This window comes from Desmodus rotundus, chromosome 4 (assembly GCF_022682495.2).
Source record: "Desmodus rotundus isolate HL8 chromosome 4, HLdesRot8A.1, whole genome shotgun sequence".
NCBI lineage: Eukaryota > Metazoa > Chordata > Mammalia > Chiroptera > Phyllostomidae > Desmodus > Desmodus rotundus.
In genome coordinates, this window is record NC_071390.1 from 26,038,054 (window position 1) to 26,059,419 (window position 21,366).

At 43.8% G+C, this 21,366-nt stretch overlaps 1 protein-coding gene and 1 pseudogene across 2 annotated transcripts in view; one reads left to right on the forward strand and one right to left on the reverse strand.

Annotated features, from left to right (window-relative positions):
- Nucleotides 1-6,874: 6,874 nt before the first annotated feature.
- On the reverse strand, nucleotides 6,875-18,103 carry LOC112307085 (malectin pseudogene; annotated as a pseudogene).
- Nucleotides 18,104-18,281: 178 nt separating this feature from the next.
- The window catches only part of TCTN3 (tectonic family member 3), a 28,906-nt gene continuing 25,821 nt past the window's right edge, over nucleotides 18,282-21,366 (forward strand). For both annotated transcript variants that reach the window (XM_045197484.3, XM_024563210.4), the window contains exons 1-3: nucleotides 18,282-18,626; nucleotides 18,798-18,921; nucleotides 19,261-19,379. In XM_045197484.3, coding sequence (XP_045053419.2) covers nucleotides 18,371-18,626; nucleotides 18,798-18,921; nucleotides 19,261-19,379 — 499 coding nt within the window. In that variant the 5' untranslated portion in view covers nucleotides 18,282-18,370. The remainder of the gene's footprint in view (nucleotides 18,627-18,797; nucleotides 18,922-19,260; nucleotides 19,380-21,366) is intronic.

The window sequence follows — 21,366 nt, forward strand, 5'->3', positions numbered from 1 at the left end:
TCCTTAAAGCAAGTCTGCTTTGTTTTAGTTAGCTTTCCGACCGACATCAGGAAAGAAGCAGCACTCCATCATCACGCCGTCTTGAGGAAACAGATGCTGACCGCCTGAACTTTGGGAAGGAGCACACCAGCTCTTGCAGCTTAGGACTGACCACTTCAGTACAGAACGTCTCTGCATAGACTCTCTTCCCAGTAAAACTAAAGAAAACTACTTTTTCAAAATCTTTATTAAATGATGTCATTTTCCATGTAGGTAATTCTCATTGTCTGTATTTTTGTTTCTCTGAATATAATTGGTAGGAACACTGTTTAAAATGTTAGACTATCTGATATGTTTTGAGAGAAACAAAGTAAATATTGGAGAACTGAGAATTCAAGTAAAATGAAGTATATTCAGTGGTTAGAGAGCCTTTATTTATTTTTTGTGTGTATCTAAACTTGCTAGAGATTCTTTCAATTTGTAATACCTAAAACAATAATAACTTATACTAGGATTAAAAATTTTTTTATTTAAATCATTTTTTATTTTCAATTACAGTTGACATACAATATTATATTAGTTTCGGGTGTACACCCCAGTTATTCGACATTAGATAACTTACTAAGTGATCATCTGGATAAATCTCATACTGATCTGATACCATACATAGTTTTTAGAATATTAGTGACTACATTCCCTATGCTGTATTTTATTGACAGCATGACTATTCAGTAACAACCAATTGCACTTCTTAATCTCTTCATCTTTTTCACTCATGCCCCTCCCTCTCCCATCTGGCAACTGTCAAAATGTTCTCTGTATCTAAGAATCCATTTCTGTTCTGCTTGCTCATTTATTTTGTTTTTTTAGATTCAATTATTGATAGATATATATATATTGCCATTTTCTTGTTTATATTTTTTATCTTCTACTTCTTTTTTAAAATTATACTTTATTGATTATGCTATTACAGTTTTCCCAATTTTCCCCCTTTATCCCCCCTCCATCCTGCACCCCCAACCCTCCAGCATCCCCCCCTTAGTTCATGTCCATGGGTTGTACATATAAGTTCTTTGAATTCTCTGTTTCCTATACCATTTTTGACCTCTCCCCATCTATTTAATGCCTACCAATCATGCTTCTTCTTCCTTGTACCTTTTCCCCCCTATTCCTCTCCTCCCCCTCCCCACTGAAAACCTTCCATGTGATGTCCATTTCTCTTATTCTGTTCCTGTTCTAGTTGTTTGATTAGTTTTTGTTTTCGTTGTTTTTCTTTCTTTTACTTTTTCAGGTTCATTTGTTGATGGTTGTGAAGTTGTTGTCATTTTACTGTTCATATTTTTGATCTTCCTTTTCTTAGATAAGTCCCTTTAACATGGTGATGATGAACTACTTTAACTTGACCTTATCTGGAAAGCACTTTATCTGCCCTTCCATTCTAAGTGATACCTCTGCAGGATAGAGTATTATTGGATGTAGGTCCTTGCCTTTCATGTCTTCGAATACTTCTTTCCAGCCCCTTCTTGCCTGTAAGGTTTCTGTTGAGAAATCGATTGATAGCCTTATGGGCACTCCTTTGTAGGCAACTCTTTCCTTCCCTCTTGCTGCTTTTAAGATTGTCTCTTTGTCTTTAATCTTGAGTAACTTAATGATGATGTGCCTTGGTGTGTTCCTCTTTGGGTCCAACTTCTTTGGGACTCTGTGAGCTTCCTGGACTTCCTGGAAGTCTATTTCCTCCTCCAGATTGGGGAAGTTTTCCTTCATTATTTGTTCAAAGACGTTTTCAATTTCTTGCTGTTGTTCTCCCTTTTGGCACCCCTATAATTTGGATGTTGGAATGTTTCAGGTTGTCCCAGAGAGTCCTCAGCCTCCCTTCATTTTTTTTGAATTCTTGTTTCTTCATTCTGTTCCAGTTGGATGTTTGTTTCTTCCTTTTGTTCCAAATCGTTGATCTGAGTCATGGTTTCCTTCCTGTGACTGTTGGTTCCCTGAATATTTTGATTTATTTCATTTTGGGTGTCTTTCATTTGTTCTTTCATTTTTCAACCAAGCTCAATCAGATCTGTGAGCATTTTGATTACCAGGGCTTTAAATTCTCCAGGAGGTAGGTTGGCTATCTCCTCATCACTTAGCTCTCTGAGGCTTTACTCTGTTCTTTCATTTGGGCCATATTTCTTTGCTTGGGGCCCCTGTTAAGTTGTAAGGGGGTGGGGTCTTCAGTACTCACCCAGGCAGGGCAAACCTCCTTGCTGTGCCCCAGTGCTGCCTGTGGGGGAGGGGCCAGAGAGGGAACAATGCAGCTCACCTGCTCGGCTCTAACACACTTTTCAATGAACTCTCGTGTAAGACTGGGAGTTTCTCCCACAGTGGCAACCGCCATAGTCCACAGCCACCTCTGAGTCTCAGTTTCCCCTTAAGTCAGCCCCTCCCACGCAGCCTGCCCCCACCGTCTGCCACCTCACCTTGGTTTCTCTTCATCCACCGCCTTACCCGTCTGGTTGTTCTGTTTGACTGTTTCTTTAATTCTGTGGTTGTCGGAGTTCCATGCAGTTTGATTTTCTGGCACTTCTGGTCGTTAATTGATTTTAGATTGGTTGTTTTTCTCCTTTTGATTGTGTGAGAAAGAAAAGGGTTTCTCCTATGCCTCCATCTTGCCCGGAACTCCTTTCTTCTACTTCTTAAAGAAGACCCTTTAACATTTCATGTAATATTGGTTTGGTGGTGATGAACTCCTTTAGCTTTTTCTTGTTTGGGAAGCTCTTTATCTGTCCTTCAATTCTAAATGATAGCTTTGCTGGGTAGAGTAATCTTGGTTGTGTAGGTCCATGCTTTTCATCACTTTGAATATTTCTTTCCAATGTCTTCTGGCCTGCAAAGTTTCTGTTTAGAAATCAGCTGACAATTATGGGAACTCCCCTGTAGGTAACTAACTGCTTTTCTCTTGCTGCTTTTAAGATTCTCTCTGTCTTTAACATTTTACATTTTAATTGTGATGTGTCTTGGTGTAACCTTTTTTGAGTTCATCTTGTTTGGGACTCTCTGTGCTTTCTGGACTTGTGTGTCTATTTCCCTCATCAGGTTAAGAGAGTTTTCTGTCATCATTTTTTCAAATAGATTTTCAATTTCTTGCTTTCTCTCTTCTCCTTCCAACACCCCAATGATATGAATGCTGTCATTTTTGAAGTTGTTCCGGAGGATCCTTACACTATCATTTGTTTTTTAGATTCTTTTTTTCTTTTTGCTGCTCTGATTGGGTGTTTTTATCTTCCTTATATTCCAAATTGCTGATTTGATGCTCAGCTTCATCTACTCTACTGTTGATTCCATATAAATTATTCTTTATTTCAGTTAGTAGATCCTTCATTTCTGACTGGTTCTTTTTTATGGTTTAAATATGCTTTTTTATGTTGCAAAAGTTCTCACTAAATTCACTGAGCATCTTATAACCGGTGTTTTGAACTCAGCATTTAGTAGATTGTTAGTCTCCATTTTGTTTAGTTCTTTTTCTGGAGTTTTGTTCTGCTTTTTCATTTGGTACATGTTTCTTTTGTCTCCTCATTTGGCAGCCTCCCTATGTTTGTTTCTATGTGTTAGGTGGAGCAGCTATGTCTCCTGGACTTCATAGAGTGGCCTTATGTAGTAGGTGTTCTGTAGGGTCCAGTGGCACAGCATGTCTGATCACCACCCCTGCCCCCTGTGGGCTGTGTATATCCTCTTACTGTAGTGGAGCCTTGATTGCTGTTGGCACATCAATGGGAAGGATTTATAACCAAGGCTGATCAGCTGCAAGGACTGGCTGTGACCATGAAGCTCTGTAGAGGATCCCGCACATCCTTGCAGTGGGTCCAAGGCCCTGCCCATGCTGGAGCAGGTGGAGTGGCAGCAGCAGCTCTGCTGCTGAAGGCCTATGCTGGAGGAGCGCACGTTGGTGGCAGGTGGGTGGCTGGCACTGCAGCTTACCATGTGGGGGAGGGGTATGGGGCTTGCCGCCCAGCTGCATGGCATACAGAGTCCAACAGCCCAGGACTCTTCCCCTTCTCTCTTCGTAGTTCCCACTGAGCTCCAGGAAGGCCCTGGAGCACTGGGGGAGGGGTTTCCAGACATCCCTGCACTACATGGTCTCTCACTGGCGTGGGAACCCAAGATCCCAGTAGCCAACTAGACCAGCGAGAGGAGTAGACTGCAAAAGTGCATGGTCTGCCCCACAGACCAGGACTTACTTCGGTGGGGCTCTGGTGACTGGTGAGTCTGATCCTTGAGTTTGTCATTTGTGGAGGTGGTTGGGTGGTCTTCTATGTGGTCTGAGGCTATCTAACAGGGGTGCTGGCTCTGGGGCCTTCTGGGAGGTATAGGACAAAGTCAGCCACCACCTGTGTTCTGCCAGGGGCCACCCAGCTGAGCTACAAAACAATGTGCAGATGGGTACTACTTGTGCTGGCTTTAGAGGTGCCCAGTTGAGGCCAAGCTGCAAACCAAGGCTAGCTATAGTTAGTGCCAAGCCTGGGGCCACTTAGTGAGAGGTATAGGGCATGCTTTAGCCAGATTCTGCTTGTTTGAGAGATTTTAGGAAAGTCTGAAGCATGAGCCAAGACAGGTCATTAACACAGAAAAGCCAGTGGAAATGTCTCGGGTTGGGCCTACAAGTTGGGTGGTGCAGGGTGTCAGGGAATCACTAGCAGGGGGGCAAACAGTGTGATCCAGGTTGATGGAGACTCAGATATGGTACCTGCCTGCTGAATCTGTGGTGGTGGGGTCTCAGGAAAGGAACAATGGCTTCTGCCAGCAGTTTTGTCTGGCAGAAAGCTGCCCTACCCCAGCTCTTGCCCTGATGCCAGACACTTCAGTTCCATCTGTATGTGCCTGGTACCTCTCAAGCTGCTGCCTCACTGCTGGAACTGCAGAGAAATGATCCAAGTAAGTCCATGCATGGACCCTCTAAGAGAAACTGCCTGGGACCGCAGAAGCTCTGTGTCTCACTCAGCCACAATCCCTGCAGGTTTTTATAGCCAGAAGGAATGGAGACATCTCTTCCTGGCATTGGAACCCTGGGCTGGGGGACCTGATATGGAGGTGGGGCCCCTCACTCCCCAGGGCGGACCTCCACAGCCAAGATATCCCTCCCAATTATCTGCCACACTTGGGTGTCAGACCAGCCCTTCCACATCGCTGTCCTTCCTATCATCCTTGATATAGCTTCTTCCTTAAATCCCTACTTGTAGGACTTCTGTTTGGCTAGATTCCAGGTGGTTCTGAATGATGGTTGTTCTGTAGTTTAGTTCAATTTTGATGTGATTGTGGGAAGATGCACATACTGCATTTACCTGTGCTGCCTTCCAGACCAGAAGCCTTAAAATTTTTTTAATGGAAGGTGTATTCAATTTAATTTTTACAGAATGCTTATGTGAAGCCCTGATGGGCATACTTAGTTGGTTGAGTATCGTCCCACAGAGCAAAAAGTCACCAATTCGATTCCCAGTCAGGGCACATGCCTGGGTTGCGGGACGGGTCCCCATTTGCGGTATGTGAGAGGCAATTGATTGATGTTTCTCTCACACATCAATGTTTCTCTCCCTCTCTTTCACATTCCCTTCCACTCCCTCTAAAAATAAATAAATAAAATATTAAAAAGTAAAAAAGAATGCTTATGTGTATACTCTGATGTTTATACCACTGCCACTGCAAATATAAAAATTCTTGATTGGCTTGGGTTCTTGCATCAGACTACTATGAGTAATCAAATAGATAAATAATATTATTTCGGTGTTAGTTTCAGGGTGTTAAGGGAGCCCCAGTCAAAATTAAAATACCTCTACCACTTGCCTGTTATTATTTTAGGTTTCTTTAACTGTGGACAAATTATTTTACCCCACAACTAGTTGTAAACAGCCATGAGAAAAGTAACAATAATGGATACCATGTCTAGGTATCCATTATTTAAAATATGCATGCACTTAAATGAATTATAAATATTAATGTGATTATAAATGTTAATCCGACCAATAAACAGTGAGAGAGGGGTAGGGAGATTGTGGTCTTCCCCAGAACATATTTCGAGTTCTTCTTATGGCTGATTGACTAGTGAGAGAATCTTTCCACCAAGAAATGGATATTAGGGAGAAAATGCAGACAACTGTAATTGAATAACAATAAAAATTTTTTAAAGAAATGGATATTAATTAAAATAAACCTTTATGATTATGAAGTATAAATCTCATACAAGTTATCAGGAGGAAATTCCTAGGCTACTTGCAAACAGGAGGTAGAGACATTGAAGTCATCTCTAGACTGAATTCTAATCACCATTCTCAGATATGGAGAACCAATGTCTAGAGAATAAATACAAATGAAGGCCTAATGTTTTGGAGGTTGTCTAGGCTTTTGTGATACAAGAGTTTCTCTTGATTAAATGAGTCTTATTTTCCCCTCAAATAAATAAAAAAATTCAATGTACCAAAACCATGACTCAAATCTAAAGGTCAGGAAATACTGTGAGTACCAAGTGTGATCCCTTCTCCAGATGTTAGAGCTCCGTGCTTTGTCCAAACAAACCCCACAATTTGACTGGACTCCTTGGACTAAGCACTATAGGGGACGAAACTGGTAGCCTATCATCTTCTGAGCCTGAGTGAGGGCATAATTTTCTGTGGAACTTCTACTGGAGGAACTTCGTGTTCTTGGAAGCTCCCTGGATTAGAAATTCTGTACTAGAGCTAGCAAGGAGTGTGACCAGGTGGGTCAAGTTTGAAAGTTTGAAAGTGGTACTGCCTTCAGGCCCACTCAAGGGACCCCTGCCCTAGGCCTGCTAGAGGGACCCATAAACCAGAAGCCCACAAAACATGAATTTGGTAACAATCACACTGGGCAACACACAAGCCCACACATCTGCTACTGTGGTTCACACCATTCGAGCCCCAGAGAAACGCTCTGCCACATCTCTTTCCGTGTCCATGACAGAAAAGATGACTGTGTCCGATGAAGAATGGAGGACTGTGGCACTGCTGACAGCAGAAATGGACATGGTTTCAGAGTAGGAGGCTTTGAATTGGAGAAATAATTAGGTAAGAAAAAAAAATAGCTCATCGTACCTTTTCTCGCAAATACCACGACTGAAACAAATGTTTGAATAGTGAAATATTTGCTAATAGAGCACAGTAGACTGGGAGAAAGCTGGCTGCCACTCCTACCAGCAGCAACAAGCAGTGCCACTCCCTCTGGGGTCAACAGAGGCCAAGCGAGGAAATGGACTTCTATTGCCACCTGGACGTTATGGGGCAGTGCCCCCCTTCCACTGCCAGAGTGGTGTCTTTACATAAGATACAGTCTCATAATATGATACCCAAAATGTATAGGTTTGTGCCCAAAAGTTCACAAACCCAATTTAAAAAAGGACAATGAATGTCCACACAGGGATTCTAGTTTAAATTTTAGTTTACTTTCTAAGAGAAACTCTAGCTTAAATATGTAAATATATTTAAAGTAATCATATGAATTGGTCTTTGAGAGTTCCAATTATTATGTAAGTATGGGTAAGCCACTAAAATATTTTATGATTTAATAGCTGGCATCTTTTGTAAATTTATTTCTCTTGTACACGCAAGAAGCCCAGAGGTAGGAGGTCCTGGGCAGGCACGAAGTTTCCGTGGTTGTCAGGGATCCAGGTTTCTTCCATCTGCTGCTTACCTTTGCTTAGCATGTCTTTTCATGTTCAGAAATGACTGGCTCAAGCTTTAGCCAACATACTAAAAATTTAAGCAGCAGAATAGAGAAGGAAGGAAAAAGGGGAACAGCTTTAATTTCTCAAGCAATCTCCCCAAAGCCCTATTAATATTTAATGTAAAACTCATTGGTCAAAGCTATGTGTATAGCCCTAACTAGCTGCCAAGGAGGCTGGAAAATGTCATCTTCTGGTTACATTGTGCTCAGTAAAAAGTCGGTGTTCTGTTTATATGAGAGAGAAGGGAGAATGTGAATGTGGCTAGCAGCTAGCAGTCTCTGCCGTAGAGTGAAATTTACCCAGATTCAGACTGGAGGAAAAAATGGGACCATGGACAGTCTCCAAAGGATGAATGAAGTAAAGCCAAAAAGGAAAAGAAAAGAAGTAGGTATCCCCTCTTAACATTAAGGGAAAAGATAATATCATAAATGAATTTCAATTTAGGAATGGTAGATGGTGTGTTAATACAGTGCTTGATGTTAATGACTAAAAAGAACTAATGGCTAAAGAAAAAATTTTAAACAGATTTCCACGTGAAAACACATTTTCTCTCTATAATGTATTCATTGTTTATTAATCTCTTAATAAGCAAGGGAATTAATTCTTTCAGAGCTACTAAACTTTCATTTTTCTGTTAAACATGTAGACAGCATTTATTTGATTTACCTGGGTAAATGCTTGTGAACCACTGTTTAAATCACATAGTTATCTTAATCACGGTTATTACAAAAATTAATGATGTATCCTGGAGAGAGGGAGGAGAAGGAGGGAGCTGGCTATGAAAGGACAATAAGGGAGATCTTTTTGGTAATGGAACTGCTCTGTATCTCTGTCGTGGTGATGGACACATGAAACCATGCACGTGATAAAACTGCATAGAACTAAATACACTCGCGCGTGTGTGCATGCGCATGCAGAATAAAACTGGGAAAATCAGACGAAGATGGGTGGATTGTGTCAATGCCAATATCCTGATTGTGTGTGCCATAGTTTTGCAAAGTGTTACCTTTAAACTGGTGCACAGGATCTCTGTGTTATTTCCCACAATTTCATGTGACTCTATACATCACAAAATTAAAATTTTAATTTAAAAAGTATCAGTCAAAGAAAACGATTCAACATATATTCATAGCTTATTTTAAAAAAGAAAAATGACAAGTTTGCCTTTTTAGCCTCTTAATGGTGTCTTTTTATTAAGAGAAGTTCTGAATTTTAATGATATGTAATTTATCAATCTTTTTTGCTATGATCAATGACCTTTATGTCCAATTTAAGAAATATTTGCCTACCCCAAGATCCTGAGGATACTATCTCATGTTCTCTGCCAGTAGCTTTATTGTTTTACCCAAGCCTACAATCTACATGAAACTGATGTCTGGGTATGCGTAGCTAGGAGTCAAGATACACTGTTGTCCACATGAATACCGTGAGTATCCAATTGGCCCAGCACAACATATAGTCAAGATTATACTTTCCTCACTGCATTGCAGTATCACTTTTATCATATATCAGGTGACTACATATGTGTAGGTCTGTTTCTGGACTCTATTCTTTTCTATTTCTATTTGCCTATTTGTATATCTTGAAGCCAAAGCCATAAATTGTATCCTAATAATTATTTTATCTTAAGAGTAAGAGGTGATGTTCTGACTGGTGTGGCACAGTTGGTTGGGCATCATCCCACAAAGCAAAAGGTTACCAGTTCGATTCCCGGTGAGGGCACACGCTTGGGTTGCAGGTCTGGACCCGGATTGGGGTGCATGCCAAGGGGCAGCCAATTGATGATTCTCTCTCACATCAGTGTTTCTCACCCTCTCTTTCTCTCTTCCCCTCTCTCTAAAAGTAAATAAATAATTATGATACATAGTAGATATAGTCTTTCTAACTTTGTTCTTCAAGATTCTCTTGGCTACTCTTAGCATTTTGCTATTCCATATAAATTTGAAATCGTGCATGGCTGTGTGTATCCATCTAACTTTTCTGTAATTTTTAGAGGTTTTGAAAAGAGGGGGGGAGTCAGGAGTGGATAGAACTTGTTCTCTACAGCCTTGCTGATTCAGTCTCTTGGCTAAATTTCTAAGCACACATTGAACTTTTCAATACCAAACACAGACAGCTGCTAGTATCACATGATCTAATTTGGAAACCTCTGCTTATGAGGTGATGTCATATTAAGCTATTTCAGCTGAAGATTTGGTCCCCATGTTGAAACTGGCATCTGCATGACACATGTGAACAAGTTTAATTCTCCTTCTTCAAAATTATCTTTCAGATTTCAGTATTATATTTCAAAAGAATGGCAAGTTCTGTATTACAAAGATTCCTACATGCATATAATAGCAACAATACAAGTATTTTTGTTCAACTATAACCAAAAGAGAAAAAAGTAACTATTCTAAAAAAATGTGTAAAGTGCTAAAATTCAAAAGTAAGAACATGCAACTCAGATCCTGAAATGTAATTTCCCTACACTCAACCCTGAAATTACTTCAATCAGCAGTCTTTTGGCAACGCTAATATATTCAGGAATAATTTATCATTGATTTACCATTGATTGAAAATTATGATGTAAATTCCAAACTTTGAAATCTAAAATAGTCTCCGATTGGTTGTACAATAGAAATTTTACGTAAAGAAATGCAATCCTGAAATGATATAAACCATAAATACTCATAAGAGTTAAATCTGAAGAGTGCAACAAAACAGTCTTTTACAAAATATTTAATGCACATATAACATGCCCTAGGCACTGTTCTAGGCATCTGATACATCACGGAACAAAACAGAGAAATCCCCCTGTTTTGTGGGGCTCATATCCTAGTAAATTCTTATAATTTGAATAATCTGAACTTGGCCTTTTCCTACTGAAAACACTAACAAGGTAGATACATGTTTTGTGCCCAAACACAAGTATAGATATCTCCTTAGCATTACACAATCACATGAAAATACGTTTGACAACATTTATAACACAGAGATACATTTAGCTACTGACTTCAAAACATTAGAATATCAATATCTTGTCAGAAAATATAAACAAGGTCAAGTGCCCTAAAATTTGTCTGCCTAAAGTAATAAACTTGGAAAAGGAGATTTTGGCTAGATTTTAGGTAAGTATACTAGATTTTTTTTTCACTGCAAGTTGTTTATGAAAACACAAAGCAATGGACAGTGAAAAACATCCTGACTTTTTTTCCTTTTGGTGGGCATAAGGTGGGGCATGGGAGGGGTAGGGACAGGTGGAGACGGCGCAGACGGGAAGACTGTTCCACCCACCCCACTGTTGTCCCAGGGCCAGCCAGAGTCCAAGCCCCTCAGTCACATCTCATTGTGCTGCTATAAACACACGTTGAGGCAACAGGCAGAGTTGGTTTTGCCTCCGCAGAGAGAGGATGGAATCAAGAGTAGGAACTACAAAGGTCTGCTAAGAACCTGACACTGTTCTCCGGTACCTGGTGCAGAACAGAGCAGCCAGGGCCAGTCTGGAGGGGCTGGGTTGGCTTCCGGACAAGCCAGGTTAAAGGTTGAAGAGGCTGCCCTGAGCTCCAAACAGGCAGCTGGTCCTGGCCTGGGAGAACTTGGTGGAGGAAAAACCCAAGGAGGAAGCTATCCCAGGGTCAAATTTCTTTTCATTCCCTGGACCATGACGCATCAGGGAAGAGGACAAGAATGTCTCATTCCTGGTTTTACCAGACCGTCTCTCCCTGCCAATTCCCCACCCCCCTGGAAACTCAGCCCTCCTTTCCCAACAGTTGACTTCTTGAAAAGACAGAAAGCGCACTTTAGCTTGTTACTGTTTTTTCTCATGCTGATGTATAGCACTGAAGCTTAAACTAGAAGTGAGAATGGAGTTCTCCTTGGCCTGGTGCTACGTGCCCCCGCCTCACAAGACTGCCTGGGTGCAGGAGATGCCAAGGCCCTCTCTGCCCACTCTGACAGGCACCACTGTCTCCCTGGCTGCCAGCACAGTCCTGGCTCCTTGTTTTATACCCCTGGGGGAAGCCAATCCCAAGAGATCTGTCCTGCTCTTTTCCTGCCAACCCAGCCAGCCCCCAGACTATCTGCTCCTACCAAAAAGATTCGGCAACCTAAAGTAAGGTAGCCAAAGGAGGCTGGGGAAGAACAAATGAGATCGGCATCAAGCCACCCAAGTGCAGAGAAGAAACCCACCCACTCTAGACAGCTGACCTGTTGGTGCCAGTCTAATCTGTAACTAAATGAGAACATCTAGCCCTCTTGCTCCAGGAGAGGTCTCAATGCAGAGAGCGTACCAGCTCAGACTGAAAGGGAAACATTACTCCAAGCTCTCTGAAGCCTGAATATTAAGGCTTCTTTGCAATTTTCTTAGAGCTCTTTGATCCCTCATTACATCTTTCCATAGAAGAGAAGCAGATTTCTCCTAAGATTTCTGAACAGATCCTGGATGTTACTGGTTCTGCTTCCACACTGTCATATCACTAAACCTTAGCAGAAAAAAAGCCCAAAGCATATCCCCCTGCCTTTTTTTTTTAAAAAAAGAAGCATCATAACTTTCTCACTTTGGAAAGCTCACCTGCTCTCCTTGGTCCTTTTGGAGAAGCATGGAGGACAATATTACATGTCACCACTTGGTGCCATTAAGGCTCCTCAGGGCAAGAAGACACTTGATTTAGGTCAGAGCTGGCCAGCAAAGGGGAGGGGAAAGAAGGGAGAGGGAAGCAGCCCCATGACAGGGACTGAAAGACCCCTACCCAGACCTGAATCTAGAGGGAATGCCCACCCTGGCTCAGAGCAGAAGAGGAAAAGGCACTGCGCTGACCCAGGTGTGTCCTTCCCCCACCAGGGAGGGTAGAGAGCCTGTTGGTTCTTTCCCTGGGCTTCTCAAGGTGGGTCATTTTCTAGGGAAAGGTATATAAGTGCTACAAGAGGAAATATACTGCTGCTGTTTTCTGACTTGCAACTGAGATTCTAGAAGCCAGAGCCAGGCCCTCCCAGGCCAGGGTAGAGGCAGGATAAGAAAAAAAATTCCTTAAAATGGAAGTTTCTCCAAGATAAAGAAGTCTAACCACAAATCTGAAGCTGGATTATACAGTTCCCAGGTAAAGTTAACTCAAACTTCATACTAAATAACTTCTTATGTGATCCCCGATTTCAGGCCACTATCACCAAGGCTAACAATGGGAGCAAGAGAATAAGATCACACTCTCAAACCAACAGGTGGCCCTGCAGGCCCTGTGGTCCTCCCTGGAGTCTAACACCACTGACACTTGAAAACGACCATCTTTCAAGTCACCAGAGCTCAACATTTCCCCTGAGCATCTGCTTCTTAATAGTGGAAATTTTTCCAAAAAATGGATCTAGTTTAGGGGACATGGGTCCCACAGATTGTTTCCTGGCACAATGTTTCAGCATGAGTGAAGCCCAAAAAGTCTCATTCGAGGCTGGCTAGTCCCTGGCCCAAATCAGAGCTACACTGCAGACTCTCGGGCCATCTTCAGCAGACGTCTTTGTGTGGTCCACCCAGAGCAACGGAAGCCACACTTCTGGCAAAAAAGTTCCACCTTGGCTATCTGTTCTTAGCTTTAGCGAGCTGGTCTCAAGGGGGGCCTAAAAAGCTTAGGACAGAGCATGGATCCCATAGAAGAGCCCAGGCCTATCCTTCCCCACCCCTATCTGGCATCACTCATCACCCAGCAACCCCAATCAGATCCCCTACAGTGCAGGTCTCAGTCCTAGCTCAAAATACAGGCATGGGAACAAACAGTGCAAAAAGCAAAATTACTTCAGAGTAATTTTGGACCCATACAATACAAAAACAAAAATAAAGAGTGCCCTATCCCATCCCTTTAACCTAAACTGCATGTACCTCTATCATCTTGGCGGAGAAAAAAGAAAGCTTTCAAGTTCAGCATCATGAGCCAGCTGTGACCAGCCCTTGGTCCAGGGGACCCCAGCCCAGTCCCCACCATTTCTTCCTATTACCTAATTTCCCCTTTGTTTTTGTCAGCCATAGGAAGATGTTCCTTCCTTTCCGACACAACTACAGAGAAAAGTGCCCGTCCCTATCCCTGAGCTCAGGGGGAGAGGGTGGGCTTGGAAACAGAGGCAGAAGCAGAGCTGCTCGGCTTCCAGGGCCATTAGGAAACGGCCCCAGCAGCTAGGGTTTCCTCCTGAGACTCTGAGTCACTGAAGGGATGTGTTGAGGTGAAGAGGTGGAGACTTCTCCTTTCTCAGTGAGACCCAGGCAAACTAACAAGGCAGAAGAGAGGCAACAAGTCTTCCTTCCTCCTCTTGTCAGCTGTACTGGCACTAGTCTACAGCTTCGAGGAGTTGTGATGGAATGGTAACCAAAGCCACAGTCAGAAGCCCAATTAATAGTCAGGGTGTCCAGTGCCCTGGGCAGGTAGTCCCAGGATCGATCAAGGCTACAGAATGACATCCTTTGAAGCAGGGAGCTTTGCGAAGCACTCCAAATTCCCAATTGCAGCCTTAGGCCACACTCATCCAGCTGCCTGACTCAATGCCCTAGTACTGAGGCTGAAGTCACAGCTAAGACAAAGGGCTACAACTACAAAAGGACTAAATGCTGGCCTGGAGTAACTCAAAAAAAGCCGAAACTGCCCTGGCTGGTGTGGCTCAGTGGATTGAGCGCCAGCCTGAGAACCAAATGGTAGCCAGTTGGATTCTCAGTCAGGACATAGGCCTGGGTTGCAGGCCAGGTCCCCGGTGAGGCCCGCTCAAGAGGCAACCACACACTGATGTTTCTCTCCCTCACTTTCTCTTTCCCTTCCCCTTCCCCTCTCTAAAAATAAATAAATAATATCTTTTTAAAAAATAGCCAAAACCCAGGGCATGAGCCTAAGGGCTACTTACTTTGTCACACAATAAGTAATTCAAATAGATGCAGCTCTTTAAAAACATATCCAAAAAAGACAAACTCAAAATTAAACATACTCTTTAAAAACTTGCCCTGGCCTGAGATTCTTTGCTGCTGCAGCCCAAGCAGAAGTCAATCCTGCTGCCTTCCATCCACACAACTACTTGCAGCTCGGAAAACTGACAGCGACCAGTGGAGGGAAATAGGGAAGCTTCATTTCCTGCAGAAACTGTTCCAGGGAATTCAAGATAGACGCTTAGATATTACGGTTGGCTTCAGAGCTGCCAGACTGTGGCTGACTGGAAATCTTTCGGCCCTGTCACACCAAGAACCTGGCTGCTCCTTGGATAGAAAATGAAAGGACAGCGGGGCATACTATTAAGATGGGTGAGCAGTGTCCCTGGGCCAGATAGAGACAATCAGTCCAGTTCCTCGGGGCAGCTCTAGACATAACTCTAAACTGGTTGACCTGTGACATAGAGGACATGGGAATAAATGAACATCAGATACTAGACACTCTAAAGAGTGGTCAGTCACTTAGTAGGGCTCAAGTCTCTGAGGTCGCTCCTAAATTATGCTAACGTAAGCCTTTTCCAATCCAAAGACCAGAAGAGACTCTTAAGGTCAAGTGTTCTGTTGCTGCAGGCTGGAAAGCATCTCTGTCGCCTGGCAGCAAGACCCTGCAAAGGGGCCGGTAAAAGAACTGCTGAGTCAGGTGTTCCTGGTGGCTGGCTCAGAGATTCAGAGAGGCAGGGACCATCAAGGTGAGGTGGTAGATGATAGGACATTCAAGCAGAGGGAATCCCAAGTCCTCATTCTTCTTCCCTCCTTGGAAATAATGTAGTGAGATGGTTGAGAGAGAATTCAAATGAGCCAGATGAAAAAATAGAAAAAAGAGAGAGAGAAGAAACCAAGTTCCCAATAGGCACTGAAATCAAAATGATTTGTTGTGGTAATAAGTCAGAGGCAATTTGAGGACCTGACATAAACTAATCGTCTTGGATACCAGACAGTCCTCTACCTGGCCCACGTCAGGGAGACAGGCGATGCTGAAGCTCAAACAGCAAGGTGGAACCTCCATTGGGCGAAAAGCAGACAGGCTTCCAAGTAAGAAAGTATCTACTTTTCTTTCTTTAAAAAAAACAAAACCCTCCTGTTTTCATCTTTGTCATACAAATATACATCTTCACACACACACACCATACATACTCTCAATCCCAGGACATCTGGAAATGCATCTGGACATAACTTTAGGACATACCTGACTCCCAGCACTGGTCTTCTCAGGTAATAAGATGACCTTTTCCCCACTGTTAATTTCAAACCTGAAAAGGGGGGTCTGCTCCAAGTTCAGAGTCCTTTCCACTAGGTACACGGATGAGGATCCGTGAACAGGTAGGACCCAGTTGACCCTAGATCCCCTAGAGAGGAAGGAGATGGCTGGGGGCCAGCCACAAAGAGAGGACCAGGACTGAAGTAGGTTTGGGACCAGGTGGTGAAGGGGGGCTGCTCTGTACTCACTCTGCCTCTGTGTATCTCCTTTAATTTTTTTGCATTTTTTTAAAAAATTAGTTTGTTTTAATCATTGTGAAAAAATGAGAAACCAAACCAACACTTTTGAAGTTCCTTTCCCATACCCCTTCACCCTGTTTAGGATGGTAACTTGTTCCCACAACCGGCAGAGGCAGAAGAGGGTTGGAATGAAGACTCTGAAGGCCACCAGCAGGGAAACACGAGGCTGCTGTTGTCCCAGGCATAGGGGTTGGGCCCGGTCCTTATTGGAACGTCTTTTCAGATTAGATCCTTCATCGTCGTCGTCTTCTTCTTCCTACTCTTCTTTCTTCTCCGATCCTAGATTAGGCTGCAGCTTCGGCACACCATCCACTGTCCCAGCCATGACGTAGAGTGCACAGGCTCCGGGATTGTCACAGTACCCCTTGACAAATTCGATGTAGAGGGTCCCTGTGAAGGTGGACAGCTCTCCCTGGACATTTAGCTTCCCTTTTCTGATGCTCATAGGATGATTTCCTCATGAGCTGCTTTGTTGCCAACACGATCAAAGATACCCAAGTCCCACGACACGGCCATTCAATCGCACATCAAATACCTTCTGCTGGGACTTTGCAAAGTAGCTCTCGGCAAATTTCAACACCAGCACTAAGCCCCTCTCCTCCTCACTGGGCACTTCGTAGTCAAAGGCCTCCTCGTTGTACCGCTCTGTTTTGATGCAGGATCTGGTCCTCTGGGTTGGAGCGGAGGATTGGCAGTTTCGTGCCAAGTCAGAGGCTCGGCGGACCAGCGTGCGGAAGGGGCCATGCGGAAGTGGATCCTGCGCACGTGCGTATGCGCTTTGCCGCCCGCGTTGACGCCCGGAGAACGGTCTCCGGCAGCCCGGCTGCCACCAAGCCAACCACACCGAGCCCCGGGGCCGCAGAACGGCGGCATCAGCAGCTGCAGACGCGGCAGGAGCGCCGCAGGGGCTCCCTCAACCGCCCGGGGGGCCCCCAGCTTGGCGGCCACCAAAGCGACGGCAACCTCCGCCCACCCTCCTTCGTGACGGGCCGCCCTGGACTCCGAGAAACGGCGCCGCGGGCCGCTCTGCCTCCTCGGATGCCGCGGAGTTGTCGTACTTAGGCCTCCTTCTCAGCGAAGGCTGTAAGTGTACGAGATTTAAGATAACTCTTACCAGAGCTTAACCTATATCCCCAAACCATGCAATGGAAATACTCCAGGTGTAAGAACCGTTACACTGAGGCAAACACTGGGTCTCGAGTTGTACTGTGCAATATGGTGACTACTAGTCACAAGTAGTTATTTAACTTCGAATTTAAATTTATTAATTCAGCTCCTCAGTTAGCTTAGCCTCATTGCAAGTGCACAGAAGCCACACATGGCCTGTGGCTGCTTCGTTGAAGGGCAGATAGAGAACATTTCCGGCCTTGCAGAAAGTCCTGCTGGACAGAGCTGCTCTAGAAAATCAGAAGAGACACGCCACCCTCGGGAAAACCCAAACTTCCCAAGAGGGCTACAGAAAGTGGGGTTTATCATAGCAAAAAAATAAGTTTTCTTCTCCATCCCTTGGCTAGTTCCATTCCTGAATCTTATTTTCTCATCTCCTAGAAAATATCTCTTTTCCATACTCGTTCTCTTTTCACATTTTTCCCTACCGCATTTCTCAACCCCCTTCTCTCACTATTTTCCATAGTAACAGATATGCCGTCCACATTTAGAGATTTCATAAGTTTACTGAGGTTAAAATATTTTTGTAATTTCTCAATGTTGAGATTTAAGGAACTGAATCTTTCTCAAGTGCCCCCCCCTCCACAATACAATATTTAGATGAGACTCTTTTTTAAGGTATGTAATCTTTGGTGTATTTTCTTTCCTGGGATTATCTTTGCTTAGAACCCGGATGGAAAGCATAATGCAATTCTAGTTCCAGCCTCGGGTTTCCCTGCATTAAAAAAAGGGCTCAGTCCTCGGGGCGGAGAGAAGTCCGCGCGGCCTCCGGCTGAACTTGTACTGCCACCTAGCGGAGAGAGGGGCACGGGCATCCTCGCCAGTTTGGCGGTTGCCAAGCGACGGAGGCAGTGTTTCGCCTTGAGGAGGAGGGCGCAGACTAAACGTTACTGAAAGTGCTGTAACAACGCCACTTTCTATTGGCTGAAAAGTTCTCAGCCTCTCCATGAGCCAATGAGCCGATGCAAACGGATGACGTTGATTCTATGCGACTCCTTCCTCTAACCCCCTCCATTCTCTAGCAACGCGTCTTGCGACCGCTGAAATCCCACTTTAAACCTCTTGGGAGTCTGGACTGCCTCATGTGCACCTCGCCGCTCGTGTTACTGCAGGTGTTCTTTCTGATGATCCCCGAGGGCGTCCGTCCTCAGCCCTCTTCCCCCCCGTCAGGGGCAGTGTCCACCTCTTCGGACTTGGGGGCAGGGATGCAGGGCGGGACCATTCAGTCCTCTTCGGAGGGGACTGGAACTCCTAGGGCCGTGCCTGGGACCTCTACGATGGGCCTTACTGTCGTGACCCCTTCAACGCCTGAAAATAGGACCATGGACCTCTTTCCAGGTGAGGGAAGGAGATGTGGGGATGGAAACTACAGACTTAGATCTAAAATTCTGTGAACAAAGCGAATTGCTGCAGAGCGAGAACTGCGGCTGTCAGAAGCGGGGAATTCGCACTTGGAAGAATTTGGAGATCTTCATCCCTTTCTCTCTGCTTTATGTTGTACCTTCATAGCCTTACCGATCTGTGTCTGTGACTTGACTCCTGGTACCTGCGATATAAATTGCTGCTGCGACAGAGACTGCTATCTAATCCATCCCAGGACAGTTTTCTCCTACTGCCTCCCAGGCAGCGTGAGGTGAGCTGTGTCGCGCAGGTTGAGTCCTAAAGGGAATTGGGGCCCTAGAATAGGTAATATTTGGAAGTTGGAAGAGTTACTCTTCCTGCCTTCCTCCCCCATTTCCACTCCTGTAAGTGGAGTTACCTTGGTTTTTCCCAGGAGCGACGTTCCTCTTCAGATTGTTTCTTTATTGCATAGATTTTATAGGGCTGTCCAGCAGACTAGCACCTTCGTGTTGTCCTGTGGCTGCCCAGGGAGCTTTCTCTCTGGCGTCTGACTGACATCCATGGGGCGACCTTCTTTGGACCTCACTCAGCGCCTCTGAATATATGTATCCTTTATCCCGTCTCCTCATAGGTCTTCAAGTTGGGTGTGTGTGGACAACTCTCTTATCTTCCGGAGTAATTCCCCATTTCCTTCAAGGGTTTTCATGGATTTAAATGGAATTAGGCAGTTTTGTGTCCATGTGAACAACTGTGAGTAGAAACACGTTGGGTGTTCTTATTGCTTAACATTTACCGAAAGGTGGCTTTGCCTCTGCCCTTTATTTTTTTATTTTTTGTCCTTTGAATTTCTGTCCACCTGTCTACCTTTCCACCTGCCCCCTCTCTCTCTTATTAGTGAATATTTGCAGTTTCTTCTCCCCTATTGGCTATGGGTCAGAAAACCCACACAGAACTTTAATTTCTTTTAAATATTTGTGTATATTTCTTTTTAGAGAGAGGATGAGGAGGAAGAAAAAGAGGGAGAGAAATATTGATCGATCGGTTGCCTCTCACATGCACCTCAACTGGGAACCAAACCCAAAACCTAGGCATGTGCCCTGACCCAGAATTGAACTGGTGACCTTTAGCTTTGTGGGACGACACTCAACCAACCTGGGCCAGAACTTTAATTTTAATCATCCCTGTTAGCCCAGATAATTACAGATAGATTCCATTCCCCCATTTGATACAATCTCCATGAAGGCACTCACGGAGTGGTAAGTGATACATAGGACGCACCAAATAATACTTGAATGAATGTCTTTGAAAAATGAGTATATACCAACCTTATTTTTGTTTTATGAAGCAACAGTGTAGGGGAAAGAGCATTAGGGTTGGATCTCAGCCTTGCCATTTACTTATCAGCTGCACAGACTTGGGCTAATCCCTTAGCATTTCCTGGCTCATTTCTTCAACTACAAAATAAGAAATGACAACACTAGCTCTGGGTGTGAAAGTGCTCTGTGACTTCAGAGTGCAATAGCAGGGAGAGGTGGTTGCTGTTATTAAGGTTTTAAATAGACTTGTAAATTTGCTGGTGATAGCTATAACATTTCTAAAGATACAAAGCTATGTGTCTCTTTTTTAATGTTTAAGAAACAAAATAAAGTTCTTATACAAAACAGAGTTAAATGTTCCTTACACCCTGAAAGTTAACTGATCCAGATTGCAGTTAAAAAAGAAATAGAAAAACTAGATTTGTTTTAGAAAACAACCAATACTTGATTTGGGGGAACTTACTATTTTTTTAATTTATTGATTTGAGAGAGAGAAATTGATTTGTTCTTTTTATTTATGTATTCATTGGTTGTTTCTTGTATGTGCCCCAACTGGGAATCAAATCTGCAGCCTTGGTGTATCGGGACGATGCTCTAACCAAACAAGCTACCCCGCCAGGGCTGGGGAAACTATAAGTCTGCAGCTGCCCCATCCTTTCCAAATCTCCCACTGACTTCTAGTTCCAGCCTTATGATTGTGCTCCAGAGCTATTGCAGTAGCATCCACCTGGTTGTCCTTGCTTTTAATCTCCCCTCCTGCCTCTGTACCGTCCTGCTTCTGGACCAGTGGTTTTGAACTTTCCCCAACAACACCTGAGAGTCACTCCCTTGGAAACTATAGGGTACTTTGAATAGTTCAATTTATATAAACATTGTGTCTCCCAAGGTAAATTATCTGTACCTAGAAAGGATGGATCAGGTCTCTGCTCAAAAGGCTTAATATTTGCTGATAATAATGATCATTAGGAATGGATGCTCTTAGTCAAAGTCTGTACAGTATGATGGAGTGGGAGAAAGGAAACCAGGAATCAGGAGACCTGTGCTTCAGTCCCTCCTCTGCCAGATGTCTTGGCAGCCTTCTGCAACTCATTTACCTCTCCGGATCCAAATTGCCTTCTGGGATTGGGCCGGGCGGTTTCTAGGCTTTCTTCCACAACTGGAATTGTAGCAATCTAAATTCCTTTAAGCCCTGTTCAGTGTGATGCATGCCATGTATGATGGTAGAAATTTTTAGGCAAACGTTTTAGAGTGTTAGACAAAGTCTCTACTTACTATCCTTAGCCTGTGTTCCTTATCTGCATTGTCCCTGCTTACCACCAGTATCCCTGCACTAACGTGAGATGCAAAATGTTAACTTTCTCTTATTCTTTTAAGCCATGGAAAAATAGCCATGTAGATATTTAATCTCAGCTTATCTTCTT